Genomic DNA, 18,602 nt, shown 5'->3' on the forward strand with positions numbered 1-18,602 from the left:
TTTCAACATCTAAATAGTCCCTTTTGGTGACATCATCCACAGACATGGGGTCAACTTCCACATGTATGTGGATGACACCCAACTGTCTGCCTCCACCCTTGAATCCAGGACCACTGCTGTCCTGACAGAATGTGTGTCGGACATCAAGTCCTGGATGAGAGTTAACTTTCTACAGTTGAACCGAGGCTCTCCTGATTGGCTCCCGTCAGCACCTCCACACCTCAAGCGCTGACAGAATCACCATCCGAGGATGCACACTCCACCTCACTGAGTCAGTCTGGAACCTTGGCATCTTGTTTGACCCTTCTACCCCACATCCGCGCTATGACCTGCTCTGCCTTCCCCCACCTCTGCAACATCGCCCGGCTCTGCCACTCACTGTCTCACACCGCAGGCTGCCGAGACCTTCATACACGCATTCATAACATCCAGACTTGTCTGCAAACTCCCTGCTTGTTGGCCTCGCCAACTCCTCCATCCATAGGCTGCAGATCATCCAGAACTCTGCAGCCCGTGTCCTCTCCTGCACCAGGGACCATGAACCAATCACCCCCATCTTCACCCGACTCCACTGGCTTCCCATCACACAGAGGATACAGTTCAAGATCCTGGTCCTCACCTTCAAAGCCCTCCACGGTCTTGCTCCCCCCCTACCTCTTCAATATCCTAACCCTGTGCCATCCTACCCGCTCCCTCCACTCTGCAGGCTCCGGCCTTCTTCACGCCTTACGCTCACCCACCTCACCATTGTTGGGTGGGCCTTCAGCCACACTGCCCCACCATCTGGAACTGCATCCTGCAGTCCCTGCGCCTCGCCCCTTCCTCCCGTGCCTCCTTCAAGACCCTCTTCTTCAAACACTCCTTCGATCACCCTCCTTTCCCCGCTGCCCTCCACCCTCACAGACCCCAATCCCCAGCTCGGGTCCGGAATACTGATTATCCAACACCTTGGGACGTCCTCCCAATGTGAAAGGTGATATACAAATATAATTTTGTTGTTGTTAGAATCACAATGAATGAAAATGTCATCCTCTCTTTCATTTCCACTGCATCTAATAGATCATATTCTAATAATAACTGATCCCATTTCTTAAAAGTATTGAAAAGATATTTCAGTATTATTAAAACAGAATTAGATTGAGGGTGATGCCAATTGTTTTATGCCCAAAGACTAATTGCAATAATGGAGTATTGGAAATACAGTTCAGATTTGCAAGTACAGAAAATTACTCACCAGTGGTAAGATTTGGCTAAGGCCAATCACTTTATTCCAAGTTAACTGCAACATTTATAGCCGCACAATTTTACATTAGCATATGGTGAGATTATGAAATACATTCAGCTTCTGTATGTTCTAAGTACAGTACTTTGTAATATTTAGTTTTCACATATACGGGCTACATACACATTTGTACATCTGAAATTAAATAATTTACTTACATTTTCTCACTAATTACTTATGTGTAACTGAAGTTGATCTAATATTTTTTCTATTTCTCCATTTTAATAAAAATGGTAAACTCAAATTAATGCAGTCCTACTTCTAATATACAGTACCGTTTTACAAATGTTTCTAAATATGAACCACAAATCTGTAGTGTGTAAATGTTGATACAGTGTATTACTTTCAACCATCAATTCATTTCTAAGTATGAAAATAAGGTTTAAGGTAAACATTTAACACACAACAAAAGTCGTTTTAAGGGTCTTGATAGGTAGCAAAACTCCACGAGAAAAACACATTAGCACACCAGTTATAACTATAAAATTGAGACCTGCTGGTTTGTTGTATTGCACTGAAATGCCAAATTGCATTTGGGTTTTAAACTGCTGACAAAATACCTTATCATTAATCACTAATTTTGATCTGCTCCAATTAACATTAAAAACAATTTGCTTTTGTAACAATCTGCCAAATTAGCTGCTCAAGTCAGCACTTCCTCAGCACCTTGGGATGTCCTCCCGACATGAAAGGCGCTATACAAATGTATATTTGTTGTTGTTCCTACATGTAATTCAGGATACTTAAAACTTTGGCCGATACAACAAAACATGTCCACTTAGGCATCCAGAGGCTAGCTGACAATGAGTGGGTGAAAACTTAGTTGTAAGTACAACATCACTGTGTGAATAAATAGTTCTGATCTCTTGCAGCTTGCTTGCATCTCTGGGTAAGCAATCACATAGTTCACTACATTGGGTGTCAAAACCTAACAAGCGAATCCCATAGCCATAAGGAGAGCAAATCAGTCGACCATCAGGACTGAAGCAAAGTTCTTTAATGTATCCACGGCCCACGTTAGCCTCTTCAATGTAATGCGTAAGAGAAAGGGAGCAACGAGGAGCTGCTGCCTGGACTGAAGGACCTTCCTGGAATTCATAGATGCAAGTCCACTGGTAACAATAAAAACAGAATGGAAGTTACTCTTCTGCATGCTTTTACATTCCTTATTATAAGAGAAGATGGCTTGATGTCTTCGTCCACTAGAAAATGACATTATGGTGTCTTTGAACAACATATTTTCAATTAACATAATGCTGCAGTTGCAGACATTCGAACTAGATAATAAACCTAAAATTGCTTTCCTGACATTTCTCTCAATATATTTCTGATATTGCATTGAATGAGGTGTTCAAAATATAAATTTTTAATTGAAGATAAATAGAGGTGACAGTATTTATAATAGGAAGTACTTCTCCCCTCCTCCAATCTAGATGAATTATTTGAGGAAAAAAACTATCCTGTAGAAGTTAATGAAATACAAGTTTATTTTCGTCTGATAGAGAACTGCCCTTTCAGATAACCTGTCAACATAATAACTCAAATTGGCATCCCTTCGGACCCTGGATTTTGTTCAATTCAAGATGTGTATCTAGTCAGTAATGAAGATTTCCAAAAGTACTCAGCCAGAACCAAATCTTATTGGCTTAGATGGTTGGTTATGGATTGGAGTGCAGGATCAAAATAAATAAATCTTTCTTACTCTTGTGCAACCATTTGTCAAACAGAACTGCAGTTGATCTTTGGAGGAGGAGAGTAGAGAGGAGTGGGGGTAAAGAATAGCTTTAATTTTAAATACCTTCCACAAAATATGATTTCCTAATCTTTACTTACCTAGATGAGTAATGGATTAACATTAAAAAGAGTTCCCCCAATATCTAAATTCTACTTTAAAAATCCCTCACCTCCTGGTCATCTGTGTTGCTTGTGCATCTAATTAACGCAGCCCAACCTTTGGGATGAAGTTGCAGTGATGTAATACAACTCCCACGAAACTTTTCGGCAGGAATCTCTGGCGTTAAAACTTCTAGACTATTTCTTGGTGAGCCGCCTGTAAAAAAAATTGTATTCATAACCACTTAACCCTCAAATTATTCTATCATTCAATCCTTTCAAAAACTCTGCTGCTCTCTGATGCCGATTACAAACCAGATTGACGTAAATTGTATATAAAGGTAGAAATACAATTTACAATTATAAATCCATAAACTGGATTTTTTAATACAGAACTGACAGCAGAAGAAATCAGCCTTATTAAGTTTAGAATGGAATCTCTAAGTTTGAAACACTATCAGTGTACATTGGATAAATGTACTTTCACCGCATCATTATGGGATCTCAAATGCAACAATTTTAAATGGGTTTAGGACTCTCACAAATGGGGTTTCCTTTCTAGCTGATACATGTTCAGGTCTGCATAGACTCTGCTCTGAATCAATCTATTATGTGTTTACATGATTTGTTTTCTGTAACCAGCAGGAAGTTGGTTTCAAGGGAAAGCTTGCTAGACAGTGCCCTAAATGGCAAGCTGTGGTTTTAGCGCCTTGGGACGTCCTCCTGATGTGGAAGGCGCAACTTCCTGCTGGCTCCCCTGGGACAACTGACCATGAACCTGATGAGGAATGTGAAGGTTGAACCATCCCTCTATCGCCATCTTGTTCCTGAGCCAGGCCCCCGAACATTCGCACAAGTCTCTGTGTTTGATTGGTAGCGTGTCTTCAGTTTCTCTTGCTTGAATATTTTTTGATTTATGACATGAATCAAGAAATATTCAATAAAGAAAAATGATTTTGGTGGCCGGCCATAAAGCCCGTAAAGGTTGTCCACCACTGATCCAGGCTGACACGTGAACAATGGTCACTGGTGAAACTCACAAGCTTCAAGGTAGAGAATTTTTTTCGATTTTTTTTGGAGCCATCGTAGTTTATTTGGTCAGCCAGGTGTGATACATGCGGTAACCCATCACCATGCTTAAGAGTATCCAAACCAAGCTGAGATTTCCATGCATCCCACCTCTACATGGAAATCCCAGAGATGTTTATTGGAATGGAATGCAGAATCTCTCCTTGGAGGGACACACCCTGCTTACCCAAATCCACAAAGTATTAGGTTGGCAGCAGTGAAAGCTTAGGGACCCCAGGAGTGTGTTGGGGTACTGCTGGAGTCTATCCAACTAAAACAACAACAAAATTACATTTGTAAAGCGCCTTCCACATCAGGACGACATCCCAAGGCACTAAAACCACATAGCTTGCCATTCAGGGCACTGTCTAGCAAGCTTTCCCTCTGCTTGTCCAACTAGAACCACCCTACCCATTAATGCTGTGTCTTATAGAGGTAACAGGAGCTGAGTGGGAGGATTCCCTGGCCCCAGTGACTAGTTTACCCTTCCAGGTGCTACCGATGAGCCAGGCTGGCTGTGCTGTTATCAGCAATGCCCTGGAATACTGCAAACCCATCTGGTTCGGGCACGAGATGGCCACAGAGAAATGGCTGAATTCTGAGCTGGTGATAAGAGCACTGCAGAAGAAGGTTGCTAGATTACTCTCTTAAATTTGCTTTCTAACCTCAAAAATGACCTGATCCATCAGAATAAACTAAAGGCAGTGCTTTGCTAAGGTTGATGACTTCCCTAAGACCTGCAAAATCATCCGAAACCATAAGAAACACAGTTGGACATTGTTCAGCCTATTGTATGAATATCTTCCAATAAAACTGTCCTAATGCTCAAACCCAGAAGTGGCAAAGCTAATACCCAAATGCGTTTGAAATAAGCCGCCTACAAAAGTGTCTCATTTTGGTTCTGGATAAGATTTATAATTGATGAATTTGCTAGCTTTGCTAGAACAATTAAAGGTCATATTTAGAGCTGTTGAAAATGTATGCAGAGCTCCAACTGAAGCAGGATAGATGTGGTAGGTCTTGCCCATTCGTTTCACCCACAAAATATATAGTCAATTCACTTAGCAGTATATTCTGTGAAGCGCTTTGAGACTTTTAGAAGACGTGATAAGGTGCTATATCAAATACAAGGATTATTATTCTCCCCACTGGTGACTACTTTTGGCAGCATCATTTCTAAAAAATGGCATGAGAAACTACAAAATGTCAATGGAGAGAAAGGAACATGATCACCCAGAGCAAACACATTCAGACACAATCAAGTCATAGTGGTCTAAACATCAAAGATTCTTTCCAACTGACTGGTCAGTGGTTCAATCTTCATCAAAACATTACCTTCTCTCTCTGCCTGCACACGAGATTGTGATGTATATTTTTCAATGTTTTGGCTTGCGCCTATCTGATGACTATGCGATCGTAAATTAGGCAAGCTGGAAGTAGTTGTCAAATCTAGAGAAATCAAAAGAAATGTAGGTAAGCTTTTAAATGTTAAAATGATGTCAGAAGCTTCTCAGCATGAAATTCACTAACATTCAAGTGGATGGTATAAATTTGGGAATCATACACCTTCACAAGATAACATCTATGGGTATAGCTCAAAAAACACAATCAGTCCTTCATCAATAGAGGACACTAACCCCTATCAATGTGAGGGCAGATTTAAAATAACCAACATAAAGATGCCATCAAAAGGACCCTACCTACCTCTGGGAATCCAGGGTTGGCAATCTTCATGAATTATGACCTGGCAAAAGCAATAAATTAGCAAAGCTGGAAAAATATTCTGAGATCTCACAGCAAACACAAAAACTATTAAACCGTTCACATCCTGAACCTCTCAAGTTCCCTATTTAAAATGTTAACTCTGGATCAAATGGCTGAGCTCAAAGCCCAGACTGACATTCCAGTGCAGTGTGGAGTAGTTGAATGTTGCATTGTAAAAAGTGCTAACCTTTGGAAGAGATGTTAAACTATGGTCTTCCTGCTTAGCTGGATGTTAAAGATATCATGACGCTAGTTTAAAAAAAGTGTTCTAGCCAACAATCCACCAGATAAATTGATCATTTCATGGCTGTTGTGGGGCTTTGCTGCGCACAGATTGGCTGCTGCAATAAATAGTCACTACACTTAACAACAGTTATTTGTGAAGCATTTTCTCATTTCTCATTTATGTTTTAACGCAATACAGTTTACATTTAAATGGGCCCTTTCCCGTTGGGAGGATGTATCAAAGCCATTCAACAGCTGGTTGGGCAAGTGAGTTTGAAGCAGGCGAAGCAGCATAAACAATATAAGTGCTACACCAAATGCAATGATCGTTATATTATGATCAAGTCCAGGTTTGACTACGCCAACTCTGCTCATCAGGTTTCCAAACTCTTTCCGTCACAAGCTGCAGACCATCCATTCTCTAGAACTCCATCCTAGAGTCTCCTCGCCTCTTCCCTCCTACAAGGTCCAACTCAAGACCTTCCTCTTTGACAAACCTTCTAATATCTCCTCCCTCCACCCAAATCCAAACCCTGGACCGTGCAGTGCCTTGGGTTCTAACTCTCATTGAATTAAAAACATGCGGGTAACCCAAATCACACATCTCAAGAGTGGTTTAAGGTGGGAACGGGAACCAGAAAAGTCAAGCCATCATGGCAGACAAAATACAACATTAAACTTAAGGTATCTCTTAACGGGTAGGTGGTATCTACAAGACAGCACTTTGGAGAAAACAATCTCCCCATCCTTCGAATACTGATTTTAAGATTTAATTGTGCAAGTCCTTGTAGAAACAATACAACTCATTCATCTACAATTTTTTTAAGCTACCAATATTGATTGGTACCTAACAAAACATAATAGACTATCTAAACTTAAAGAGCAAAAACATGCAAGAGTTAATCTACAGTTGTTAAATATGAAATCCATAAGTTACATAAAAAATACATAAGGAATAAGAGGATTAAAATTCAAATAAAAAGGAGTTTAAGGTTATCTAAAACCTAATAGCGAAAGATTATGTTAGACAAGCTAAAGATGACAGCAAAACCCTTTTACAGAATTCAGCTAAGTAAACAGCACAGTGTGAAATAAGGAACAAGTCCATTAAGAAATAAATTGGACAGTAATTGTCTCCGCTCAGCTGGCGCCAGCTTCCTTCTCCGCTCAGCCGGCTCCAGCCTCCTTCTCCGCTCAGCTGGCGCCAGCTTCCTTCTCCGCTCAGCCGGCTCCAGCCTCCTTCTCCGCTCAGCTGGCGCCAGCTTCCTGCTCGTTTCTCGTCCCCTCCACAACTAGCAGCTTTGCTTTCAGCCACCATACCCCCAAAATTTGGAACTCTCCCTCAATCTCTCCACCTTGCCCCCACTTTCCCCTTTTTTCAATTCATGTCAGAAGACCTTCGTCTTCAACTGCTTATGGCAACCCCATCCTTTCCCTGGCTTGGCGTCAGGCTCCACCACTGTTAAGCGCTCCAAGACACTACCGCAAGTGAAGGGCGCTATATAAACGCAAGCTGTTGAGAATTCAAGATTCTTACTGGAGTATGAGAAGTTCGGAACAACTTCTTCCAGAAGGTTATCAGGATACGGAAAAATTTGCCAATTTTGGCAGAGTGGATGGGGACTTTTAAAATAGAATCAGACAACAAATGCAGATGAAGTGTTGACTAACATGGGGAAAAGAGCAGGGATTTGGGATTAAAATTTTCAGTGTATCGTCCTCTTTGACCGCGCTTGCGGCCATCTTCCCCCCCTAACCCTCGCATCCCAACGCCCTGCTCAGGTGCACATTCTGGACTGTTCAGAGCCTTGGGACATTCTCCTGACATGAAAGGCGCTATAGAAATATAAATTTGTATTGTAAAATAGATGTCTTCTTGAAGGAGCAAACACTGACCAAAAAAAAGGCCGAATGGCTTCCTACTATCATACAATTCTAAATGTACACAAATCAGTATAGAAGCAAATAACACAGCAAGAATTTCAATAGAATATTTTAAATTTCTTTACATCTAAATACTAGATTCAAAATCAATGTACAATTGTCTTCAATACACACTCACTTACAAAACATACTCATAGCACATTTCAGTAAATTCTGTGAAACACTCGAGATGTCCCCCTGAAATGAATCGTTCTGTATCATACCCGTACTAAACTCCGTAGCCCCATCACACCAGTTCTAGCCAGGATCCACTGGCCCCCTATTGCTCACACTCGTCTTCAAATCTCTTCATGCACTGGCACCTCCCTCCCTCTCCAACCTGCTTACCCCCCCAACCCACTACTCAATGCCTCCACTCGACTAGTTCCGGCCTCTTGCTCGTCCCCCGTACCTTTCATTCCACCATCTGTAGCCGGGCTTTCAGCCAATACGCCCCGAGACTCTGGAACACTCTTCCTCTATCTCTTCGCCTTGATCCCTCCATCCCCATCTTAAGGTCATGCCATAGGCACATACGGTCATCTCCCCCTTGCCCCGGTGTCGTGTTCCACCACTGTCAAGCGCTCTAGGACTTTACCCTGCATGAGGGGCGCTATATAAATGCAAGTTGTTGTTATATCAAATGTAAGGATTGTTAGTACTTTAAACCTTGTGATGTTTTTGAGGAAGAAACAGTGGACATCTTGTCAGTCAACACAAAACACTAAGTGCTAAATGGACTAACCTGTGCCTGAAGCAGAACGCTTGCCTCGTAAACTGCGGGTGGAAACTTCTAATGACTGGGTTAAATCAAGGTCATGAAGAATTAGAAGATAGCCAGATGATGTTGATATTAGCATCTTTGAACAATCTGGTGTCAAACGCATTCGCATTAGATAACGCGTGTGAAAGAATTTTTTGTGTGGGCAGCCATCTTCTGTGAATCTGCATTAAAAGGTATTAATATTAATGAACATCAAAATTATTCGAAAAATAGTCCTAGCTAAATTAATGCTCGACACACATTTGGTATAATATACAGCTCCTAGATTACTGCTGTAGCTTTGGTAGATGGTGGTATCATGAAAGCCACTCTTTAGTAAAAGGGGGATGCAAGCTGAACTGGCTCCAAGGAATATCAGAATCGAGTCAACCCTCTGCAGCGGTCTTGGCCCAGAGACGTTTACAAATGTAGTTATGATACCCTAAATACAATCTGACATTTCTTTGAGTTGAGTGCATCTAGACGTATATAACAACAAAATTACATTTATAGAGCACATTTCACGTCGGGAGGACATCCCAAGGCGCTGGACAGTCAGGGATCAGGACCAGAGCACAGGGGATAGGTGGGGTACGGGTGAGGGAAGGCAGAGAGGTGGGAGGGAGACCGAAGGCACGATCGAAGAGGGGGGGTCTTGAGACCGGCCTTGAAGGAGGCAAGGGAGGAAGCGAGGCGAAGGGACTGTGGGATGGAGTTCCAGAGTGTGGGGGCAGAGAAGCTGAAAGCTCGGCCACCGATGGTAGGGCGGGTCGGGCAGGCGATATGGAGTGGGCCAGAGCCCGCTGAACGAAGGAAACGCGCAGGTTGGTAGGGAGTCAGCAGGTCAGAGAAGCAGAAGAGTACAAGCTGCAGAGTTTTGGATGATCTGCAGCTTGTGAAGGGAAGAGTTGGGAAGGCCGATGAAGAGGGAGTTCCCGTAATCGAGCCTTGATGTGACGAATGTGTGGGTGAGGGTTTCGGCAGCCTGAGGGGTGAGGCAGTGGCAGAGTCTGGCAATGTTGCGGAGGTGGTGGTAGGCAGTGCCGGTCATGGCCAGATGTGGGGGAGAAAGGACAGTTCAGGGTCAAACAAGATACCCAGATTCCTGACTGGTTTAGTGAGGTTGAGTGTGCAGCTGTTGATGCTGACACTGCCCGCGCCGATGGTGCGGAGGCACTAGCGCGAGCCAATCAGGAGGGCCTTGGTCTTGCTAACTTTCAGCTGGAGAAAGTTGTCCCTCGTTCAGGACTTGATGTCGGACAAGCAGTCGGTCAGGACTCCAGTTGTCCTGGAGTCGAGGGTGGAGGCAGAGAGATAGAGTTTGGTGTCATCCGCAAACATGTGGAAGTTTACCCCATGTCTGCGGATGACCAAGGGGGAGCATGTAGAGGGTGAAGAGGAGGGGACCGAGGACAGAGCCCTAAGGAACGCCACATGAGACGGTGCGGGGCTTGAGGAGAAGCTGTTTGCAACAACAACAAAATTACATTTATAGAGCGCCTTTCACGTCGGGAGGACGTGGTTAAATCTACACAATCCATGTGTTCAACACCATGACTTATTTTAGTTTTAACACTCGACCAAAATAAAGGGATTGTTGGAAAAAATAACACCAACCTATTTGTGTCCCATGTGATTACATTCCCATCAAATCCTGACGTCACTAAGAGTCTTGTGTTAGTGTCATATTCAATGTTCTTTACCCAGCTCGTATGGCCATGCAAGGTGCAGACCTTTGAGTTGAGGTTACGTAAATCCCATAGTGCTACTGTAGTATCATCAGAGCAGGTCGCAAATAGCCTGTTGTCAAGGAACCTAAAAGAGAAGCATAAGATAAGCTGCATTTTGAGAACTACAACACATTCAATATTCTCAGAATTTAGCAGGAGTTACATTAAAAGATATACAATAAATGGCATCTGGCAAACTAACAAACATTTAAAGTATCAATACAACTGGTCTGCTCCCTACATTTTGAACCTTCCCTAATTAGAAGGAGGGAACAGAGACGTGTTCTGAAGCTGCCAAAGTCACTCTTTTGTTGAACACTGGAAGATACAAGAGTGGCCCAGAACATTATATTTGGGAAAGAGAATAGAGGAACTAAGATGGGTGAGGAAAAATTAGAGCATGAAAGCACATATGCTACATGCCTTTGCACTAATGGGTTTAGAGAACAGTAATGTAATTTCATTATTCAAGAAGGAAGGAGGGAACCAAGCAAGCAACTGTGGGCTCAAAGATTTACCAGTGGTGGGTAAATTACTGGAATCTATCACAGGGACAGAATAAATGAGCATTTAACAACAATTTACATTTATATAGTGCACTTCTCGCAGGGTAGGTTCCAGAGCATTTGACAGTGGTGAAGCAGGTGACTGTAAGCACGGTTCGAAGAGGAAGGTCTTGCGGTGCGACCTGAAGTTGTGGGAAGGAAGGGGCGAGACGGAGAGATAAGAGAAAAGTGTTCCAGAGTTTCGGGGCGTATTGGCTGAAAGCACAGCCACCGATAGTGGAACGGAGGGCATGAGGGACATACAAGAGGCTGGAGCCAGTCAAATGGAGGCTGCGGGTAGTGGACTGCGGAGTAAGCAGGTCGGAGAGTTAGGAAGGAGCAAGGGCATGTAGAGATTTGAAAACGAGTTTGAGAATCTTGAAATCGATCCATTCAGCAATAGGGAGCCAGTGGATCCTGGCGAGAACTGGGGTGATGGAGATACGGAATTTAGTGCAGGCGAGTACGCGGGCGGCGGAGTTTTGGATCAGCTGGATCTCGGGAATAAAACCCAAATTTGCCCATCCTCTCACCACAGGAATCTCTGATGAATCTGCAAACTTGCTTAAACTCCCATATCCTCCTTCATTCAGTTCTTCAGTACAGATTCCTATGAGTCACCAGATTCTGTTGGATTCCTGTCTTCAAATGGATCGGCCTTACCCTCACATATATATCCCTCAATGCCCTAGCACTTCCCTATTTCTCTTATCTGCCCAGCCTCAGTGGCCGAGCATTTCGTCCATCTGCCCTAACCTCTGGAAATGCCTGACTCTATTCCTCCGTCTGTCTTTAAAGCCCACTTTAAAACTTACCTCATCAACTGCGCCTGTGGTCACCTCCCCCTTCCCCTCCTCAACTCGACACCCATCCATTTTGAAGCACTCCCAGTTATTATGAATACAAGTTGCAGTTATTTATATTGGTTCCGGTCTACTCCATGTCTCCCGCCCGACCTGCCCTACACTCTGGAACTCCATCCCACAGTCCCTTTACCTCACTTCCTCCCTCGTCTCCTTCAAGACCTCCTCTTCGATCGTGCCTTCAGTCGCCCTCCCACCTCTCTCCCTTCCCTCACTCCTACCCCACCCCTCCCCCATGCTGGGGTCCCAACCCCTGACTGTCCAGCACCTTGGGACGTCCTCCTGACGTGAAAGGCGCTCTACAAATGTAGTTGTTGTTTTGTACCAATTACATCTTTGAATGTTTATTGGTAAATTTACCAACTAATAGATCCCCCCCATTTTATTGCGATCAATTTAAACATAAAAAAAAGAAACATACAGCGCAAGAGGGGGCCATTTGGTCCAACAAGCATGCTCATAGAGGAAGGATGTTGCTTCATCCCACTGGCCCCCTTATCCTTATCCCGCCTTATCCCACCGCTTCACGACTCTTTTATATATATGTCTTCCCTAAGATACAGTGATCTCCGCCCCTAACACCCTACCCAGGAGGGCATTCCACCCCAGCTACTCTCTTGGTGAAAAAAGTTCTAAGTTCTCCTTTTGATCTTGTGACTATCTTATAACTATGTCCCCTAGTTACTGGCTTCCCTATCAATGGAAATAACTTCTCTCTAATTACCCTAACAAACACCCCTCATAATTTTGTACACCTCTGCCAGGTCCCAACCCTCTCTGCTCAAATGAAAACAGAACCAGCCACGCCAATCTCTCCTCATAACTGAAGCCCTTCATTCCTGGAATCATTCTCAGAAACCTACTGTGCACTATATTCTGTGAAGCGCTTTGAGATGTCTCAATGATGTGATAAGGCGCTAAATCAAATGCAAGTATTATTATCATCTTTCCTAAAGTGAGACCCCCAAAACTGAACGCAACACTCCAGTTGCAGCCTAACCAATGATCTATACAAACTTAGCATTGTTGCTTTTTTATTATTTTTTATTTCTTATCTGTTCTTCATGCTATCAAAATTGGTGTTGTTTAAATATAATAATATAAAAGCTTCATTTTTGATCGTTCTCATTTGCTCTCAAAACCAATATTAAATTATGTCATGTTATGATCACTATTTCCCAATGTTCCCTTACCATCAAATTGTTAGTTAGTGTTGTTAGTTATCACCTGGGCCAATAGAAAGGTGCGGAGATATTTGCCAAAGTTTGCAGGGAGATCTACGATTCTTGCGGAAAATTGCGGGGGTTTTGATTGGTGCTATTGAGGTACATTTACTACAAACATACATTTGTTCACTTTATTAATAAAAATCAAACATGAGGAAATACATATTAAGATTGTTGCAAAAGCAATTATTAATTGCTTCTTTAACAAAAACTGTGTGGCCCTTTGGGGGGGGGGGGGGGGGGGGAGAAGCTCACCACCTCCTGCCTCTCAGGGCCCAGCACCACACACAGAGAGAGACACAGAGAGAGACACACATACTCAGACACAGAGACAAACGCACATGCACACACACACACACAGAGGAGAGATGCACATTCACTCATAAACACCCAAAACTATAGAAGACACACGCAGACACACTCACAAACATATACACATTCAGAGAGAAGCACACTCACACAGACACTAACAAACACACACATATACAGGAGAGGCACACTCACATAGACACTAACAAACACATAAGAGAGACACACACACATGCACTCACAAACACAGACTCACACACACAGACACTCATAAACACATAGAGACTCACACACACACAAACAGAGACTCACACACACACTCACTCACAAACACATAGAAACTCACACACACACTCACAAACACAGAGACACACACACACATAGAGATTCATACACACACAGACACTCTCAAACACATAGAGACTCTCTCACACACACACACTCACATACAGAGAGATTCATACACATACACAGAGACACACACACTCAAACACATAGAGAGATTCATACACACACAGACACTCACAAACACACAGAGACTCATACACACACACACACACAGAGACACTCACAAAAACATAAGAGACACACACACAATCACAAAGAGACACACACACACCAACACTCACAAACACGTAGAGACACACACACACAGACACTCACAAACACGTAGAGAGACTCACACACACACACAGACACTCACAAACACATAGAGAGACTCACACACACAGACACTCACAAACACATAGAGAGACTCACACACACAGACACTCACAAACACATAGAGAGACTCACACAAACACTCACAAACACATAGAGAGACTCTCACACACACACAGACACGTAGAGAGACTCACACACACAGACACTCACAAACACATAGAGAGACTCACACACACACACAGACACTCACAAACACATAGAGAGACTCACACAAACACTCACAAACACATAGAGAGACTCTCACACACACACACAGACACTCACAAACACAGAGACAACAACAACAAAATTACATTTATAGAGCACCTTTCATGTTGGGGCCTGAGCATGGGGGAGGGGTGGTGTAGGGGTGAGGGAAGGCAGAGAGGTGGGAAGGCGACCAAAAGCACGATTGAAGAAAAGGGTCTTGAAACCGGCCTTGAAGGAGGCAAGGGAGGACGCGAGGCGAAGGGACAGTGGGATGGAGTTCCAGAGTGTGGGCGCAGAGAGGCTGAAAGTCCGGCCACCGATGGTAAGGCGGGTCGGGAGACGTGGAGCAGTCCGGAGCCCGCTGAACGGAGGGAGCGGGCAGGTTGGTAGGGAGTCAGCAGGTCAGAGAAGTAGGAGGGGGCAACAACAAGATTACATTTGTGTAGTGCCTTTCACGTCAGGAGGACGTCCCAAGGCGCTGGACAGTGTACAGTATTTCAGATCCGAGTTGGGATCAGAGTAGGAGAAGGGAGGGCAAGTGGGGTGACCAATGGCATGGTCGAAGAGGAGGTTTTGAGGCGGGATTTGAAGGAGGCTAAGGAGGGGGTGAGGCGGAGTGATTGGGGGATGGAATTCCAGAGGTTGGGGGCAGAGAGGTTGAAGGATCTCCCACCAATGGTGGGGCGGATGAGTTGCGGGACGTGGAGCAGGCCATTTGCATAGTTTGCATGAACATGAGTTTCAGCGGCCTGAAGGGTGAGGTAGTGGCGGAGTAGGCGATGTTAGGAGGTGAGGGAAGGCAGAACAGGTCATGAAGATCTTGAACTCGATCCTCTGGCGGATGGGGAGCCAGTGGAGTTGGGCGAGGGTGGGAGTCATGGGTTCATGGTGCGCGAGAGTACACAAGTTGCAGAGTTTTGGATGATCTGCAACCTGTGAAGGGAAGAGTTAGGAAGACCGAAGAGGAGGGAGTTTCCGTAATCGAGTTTCCATAATAGAGAAACTCACACACGCGCACACACACACACACACACAGAAACTCACAAACATAGAGAGACTCACACAAACAGACACTCACAAACACATAGACTCACAAACACACACAGAAACTCACAAACATAGAGAGACTCACACAAACAGACACTCACAAACACATAGAGACACACACCACACACTCACAAACACATGACACACACACACAGACGCTCACAAACACAGAGAGACAGACACGCACACACAAACGCATATAGAGAGACACAGACAATCACAACAGCGAGGCCTCCGCGTGGAGTGAAGCCCATTAGCAGCTTGCACCACACCTCGCAGGCACGTCTCGAGCCGCCCCGCCCACCGTTACATCATGCAAACAGCACTGAGGCCCGCGGGCCCAAAACTACATTTGTAGTGGGTTTTGTGGCGGATTCCACGGGAGGAAAGTGCGGCCACACTTTTCTATTAACCCAGGTTATCACTAAGTCAAGTATGATTTGTTCCTTTGTTGGTTCTAACAGATAATATTCAAGAAACTAATCTGGATACATTGTAGAAATATATTGGCTTTGCTACCGGAATGAGGACCACACAAAAGCAGAAAGACACAGGCAGGTCACCTAAAACCACCAGTAGACATTTTGGTGTAAACTAACCTGATGTTATTCACACAATCCTCATGAGCGTCAGACAAAGTTTTGATATGTTTTGAAGATACTGGATCAAACAAGAGGATTTCAGTCTGCTCACAAGCCACTGTTAGAACTGATCTACACAGGAAAATAAACAACATCAAAATAATTACTTTATTTCCTGTCCAGACTATGTTAAATATTACTAAATGGATTTAATTATGAAACATTTTCTTTGGTTTCTTTCGTATAATTTAACACCCAGCTGACCACAAAATATCAATGGCAAAGATTATTGTTGTTGTAACTGAGGTCTTGGAAACAATACATACAAAATACAATGCAAAATTAAATCCATATTGTGATTTCAAAAGCAAACAAATGTGCTGTCTGTGTATGAAGAGAGGTATACACATATAGTCTGTGTGAATATACCGTGTGTCTTTTTTTGGGGTGTGGGCGGAGGGAAGAGGTTAGCCAAAGTGTTTGACATGTGCAGAAATCCATCATAATTTGAATATCCAAAGCAAAATATTGAGTATTTCATATATGTATGGAAATTTGTCTGAATGAAGTGTGCACTCAATTCTGAGAGGAATGCATATACAGTAATATTCACATCTCGAAGCATGTAGGTTAGAAGATCAGCCATGATCTTATTAAATGGTGGGGTAGGCTTGAGGGGCCGAATGGCCTACTCCTGCTCCTGATTCTTAAGTTCTTATGTTAATCATCCAATGGCACTGTTCAAAGAGAAAGAAGTTTCTCTATCCCAGTGTCCTGGCCAACAATAAAATTGGTCATTCGTTTCAGCGCTGTTTGTGAGCTGTTGCTGTGTGAAAATTGTGCTGCCGTATTCGCCTATAAATATACAGTCACTCCATGTCACTGCAAATGCCAGGATTATCATTTTCATTCATCAGAGCCAGAAACAGCCATGGATCCAATAAGCTTCCAACAAGCAACTGCCAGCCTCAGCAATTGATGGTCACTCGATCCATGAGTGTGTGCGGGACACTGCCGTGCGCACTTGGCCATGGCATTTCGCCCACAAAATGCACTTTGCAGCGTATGCTGTAAAGCGCTTTGAGACGTCTCGGAAGGCGTAATAACAATCCTTGCGTTTGATGTTAACGCCTGATCACACCTTCCAGACGTCCCAAAGCGCTTCACAGAAATATACTGCAGAGCGAACCGACTGTACATAACCGTGGGCGAAGCGCGGCAGCCGGGTCGCGCACGGCCGCGATCCCACAAGCAGTCGCGGAATGAAGTGACCGATTTATTTTAGGTAATCACTACCCCCCCCCCGGAAAAGCCATCCGCCGACCAACTGACAGCCGGGTTCCTGTTCGGATGGGCAAACGGAGGCGCGCGGAGCGGAGTAGGGAAACTTGCCCAACATTTCGCCCCGGCCGGGAATCAAACCCGGGGAGGGGGGGAGGGAGGGGGTCTCGCTCGCCAGGCGGGAGCTCGAACCCCTGAGCCACAGGACAAGGCACTACACCAAAGGCGAAAGGATAAGAATAATAATAATAATCCTTGCATTTGATATAGCGCTTTTCACGTCGGGAGGACGTCCCAAAGCGCTTCACAGAACACACTGTAAAGTGAGTTGACTGTATATTTGTGGGTGAACGCGGCAGCCAATTGCGCACAGCAATGCCCCACAAACAGTCATATGCATTGAAAATGACCAATTTATTATTATTGTTTTGGTTTTGGAGGGATTATTATTAGGCTCTGTGTGGAGTAAGGAAACTTGCCCAAGGTTTCGCCCTCTGCCTGGAATTGAACTCAGGTCTCTCGCTTGCAAAGCGAGTGCTCTAACCACTGAGCTACAGGAAGGATTGGTGTAACCGCGATTTAAACCTTCCTGTTGTTGTTGTTGTGGTGGTGGTGTGTGTGTGGTGTGTGTGTGTGTGGGTCACCCCCTGATCCGGTTCACCACGCGGTGATCCCGGTGTCCGGGGTGGGGGGGGGGGAGGGGGGCACACGGTGTCGGGGCTCTTACCCGTCTGGGGAGTACTCCAGGTTGAACACGGCGCCGTGAGTCTTCGTGCTCAGCGGCACCGAGTCCGCCGGGTTCATGGAGCTGTACAGACTGGTCATGATTCTGAAGGTCTCGCGTCCCGGATCCACCAGCGCCCCGAGGCCTCGGCCCACCGAGCGCCTGTTCAGCCACGAGAAGACGCCGGCCGGGGGAGCGCGGCGGTGGTGGTGGTGATGGCGGCGGCTGGGGGCCGGGGCCGGCGGTGCCACCGACGGGCATTGCTCAGCCCCGGGCCGCTGCTTCTTGTCAGCGCTCATGGCCTCCTCGCAGTGCCGCCCACCAGCCTCGCGCCGCCCCGCCCCGCGCGCACTTCCGGCCCAACCGTCACAACGGCCACAAGCCTCGCGTCCCAGCAAAGCCGCTCCCCCGACAGCACAGCCCGGCACAACCCGCCCCCCCCCCCCCACAGCCCGGCACAACCCGCCCCCCCCCCCCCCGACAGCCAGCCCGGCACAACCCGCCCCCCCCCCCCCCCCGCAACACA

General features: G+C 45.1%; 1 protein-coding gene across 1 annotated transcript; it reads right to left on the minus strand.

The window, feature by feature from the left end:
* Positions 1-1,240: 1,240 nt before the first annotated feature.
* Positions 1,241-18,414, minus strand: wdr32 (WD repeat domain 32). The gene is made up of 7 exons (XM_007891891.2): positions 18,080-18,414; positions 16,090-16,203; positions 10,476-10,673; positions 8,841-9,040; positions 5,519-5,632; positions 3,187-3,332; positions 1,241-2,394 (listed from the first exon to the last, which is right to left on the minus strand). The coding sequence occupies exons 1-7, from the start codon at positions 18,373-18,375 to the stop codon at positions 2,026-2,028; spliced, it is 1,437 nt and encodes a 478-aa protein (XP_007890082.2). The 5' UTR covers positions 18,376-18,414; the 3' UTR covers positions 1,241-2,025.
* Between the last annotated feature and the right edge of the window lie 188 nt (positions 18,415-18,602).

This window comes from Callorhinchus milii, unplaced genomic scaffold, assembly GCF_018977255.1.
Source record: "Callorhinchus milii isolate IMCB2004 unplaced genomic scaffold, IMCB_Cmil_1.0 Scaffold1, whole genome shotgun sequence".
Lineage (NCBI taxonomy): Eukaryota > Metazoa > Chordata > Chondrichthyes > Chimaeriformes > Callorhinchidae > Callorhinchus > Callorhinchus milii.

Coding starts and splice junctions, on each gene's coding strand:
- wdr32 (XM_007891891.2), bottom strand. CDS start 18,375: ATGAGCGCTGACAAGAAGCAGCGGCCCGGGGCTGAGCAATGCCCGTCG. Junction 10,674..16,089: donor GATTGTGTGAATAACATCAG/GTTAGTTTACAC, acceptor CTTCTCTTTTAG/GTTCCTTGACAACAGGCTAT. Junction 5,633..8,840: donor GCGTTCTGCTTCAGGCACAG/GTTAGTCCATTT, acceptor TGATTTCTCTAG/ATTTGACAACTACTTCCAGC.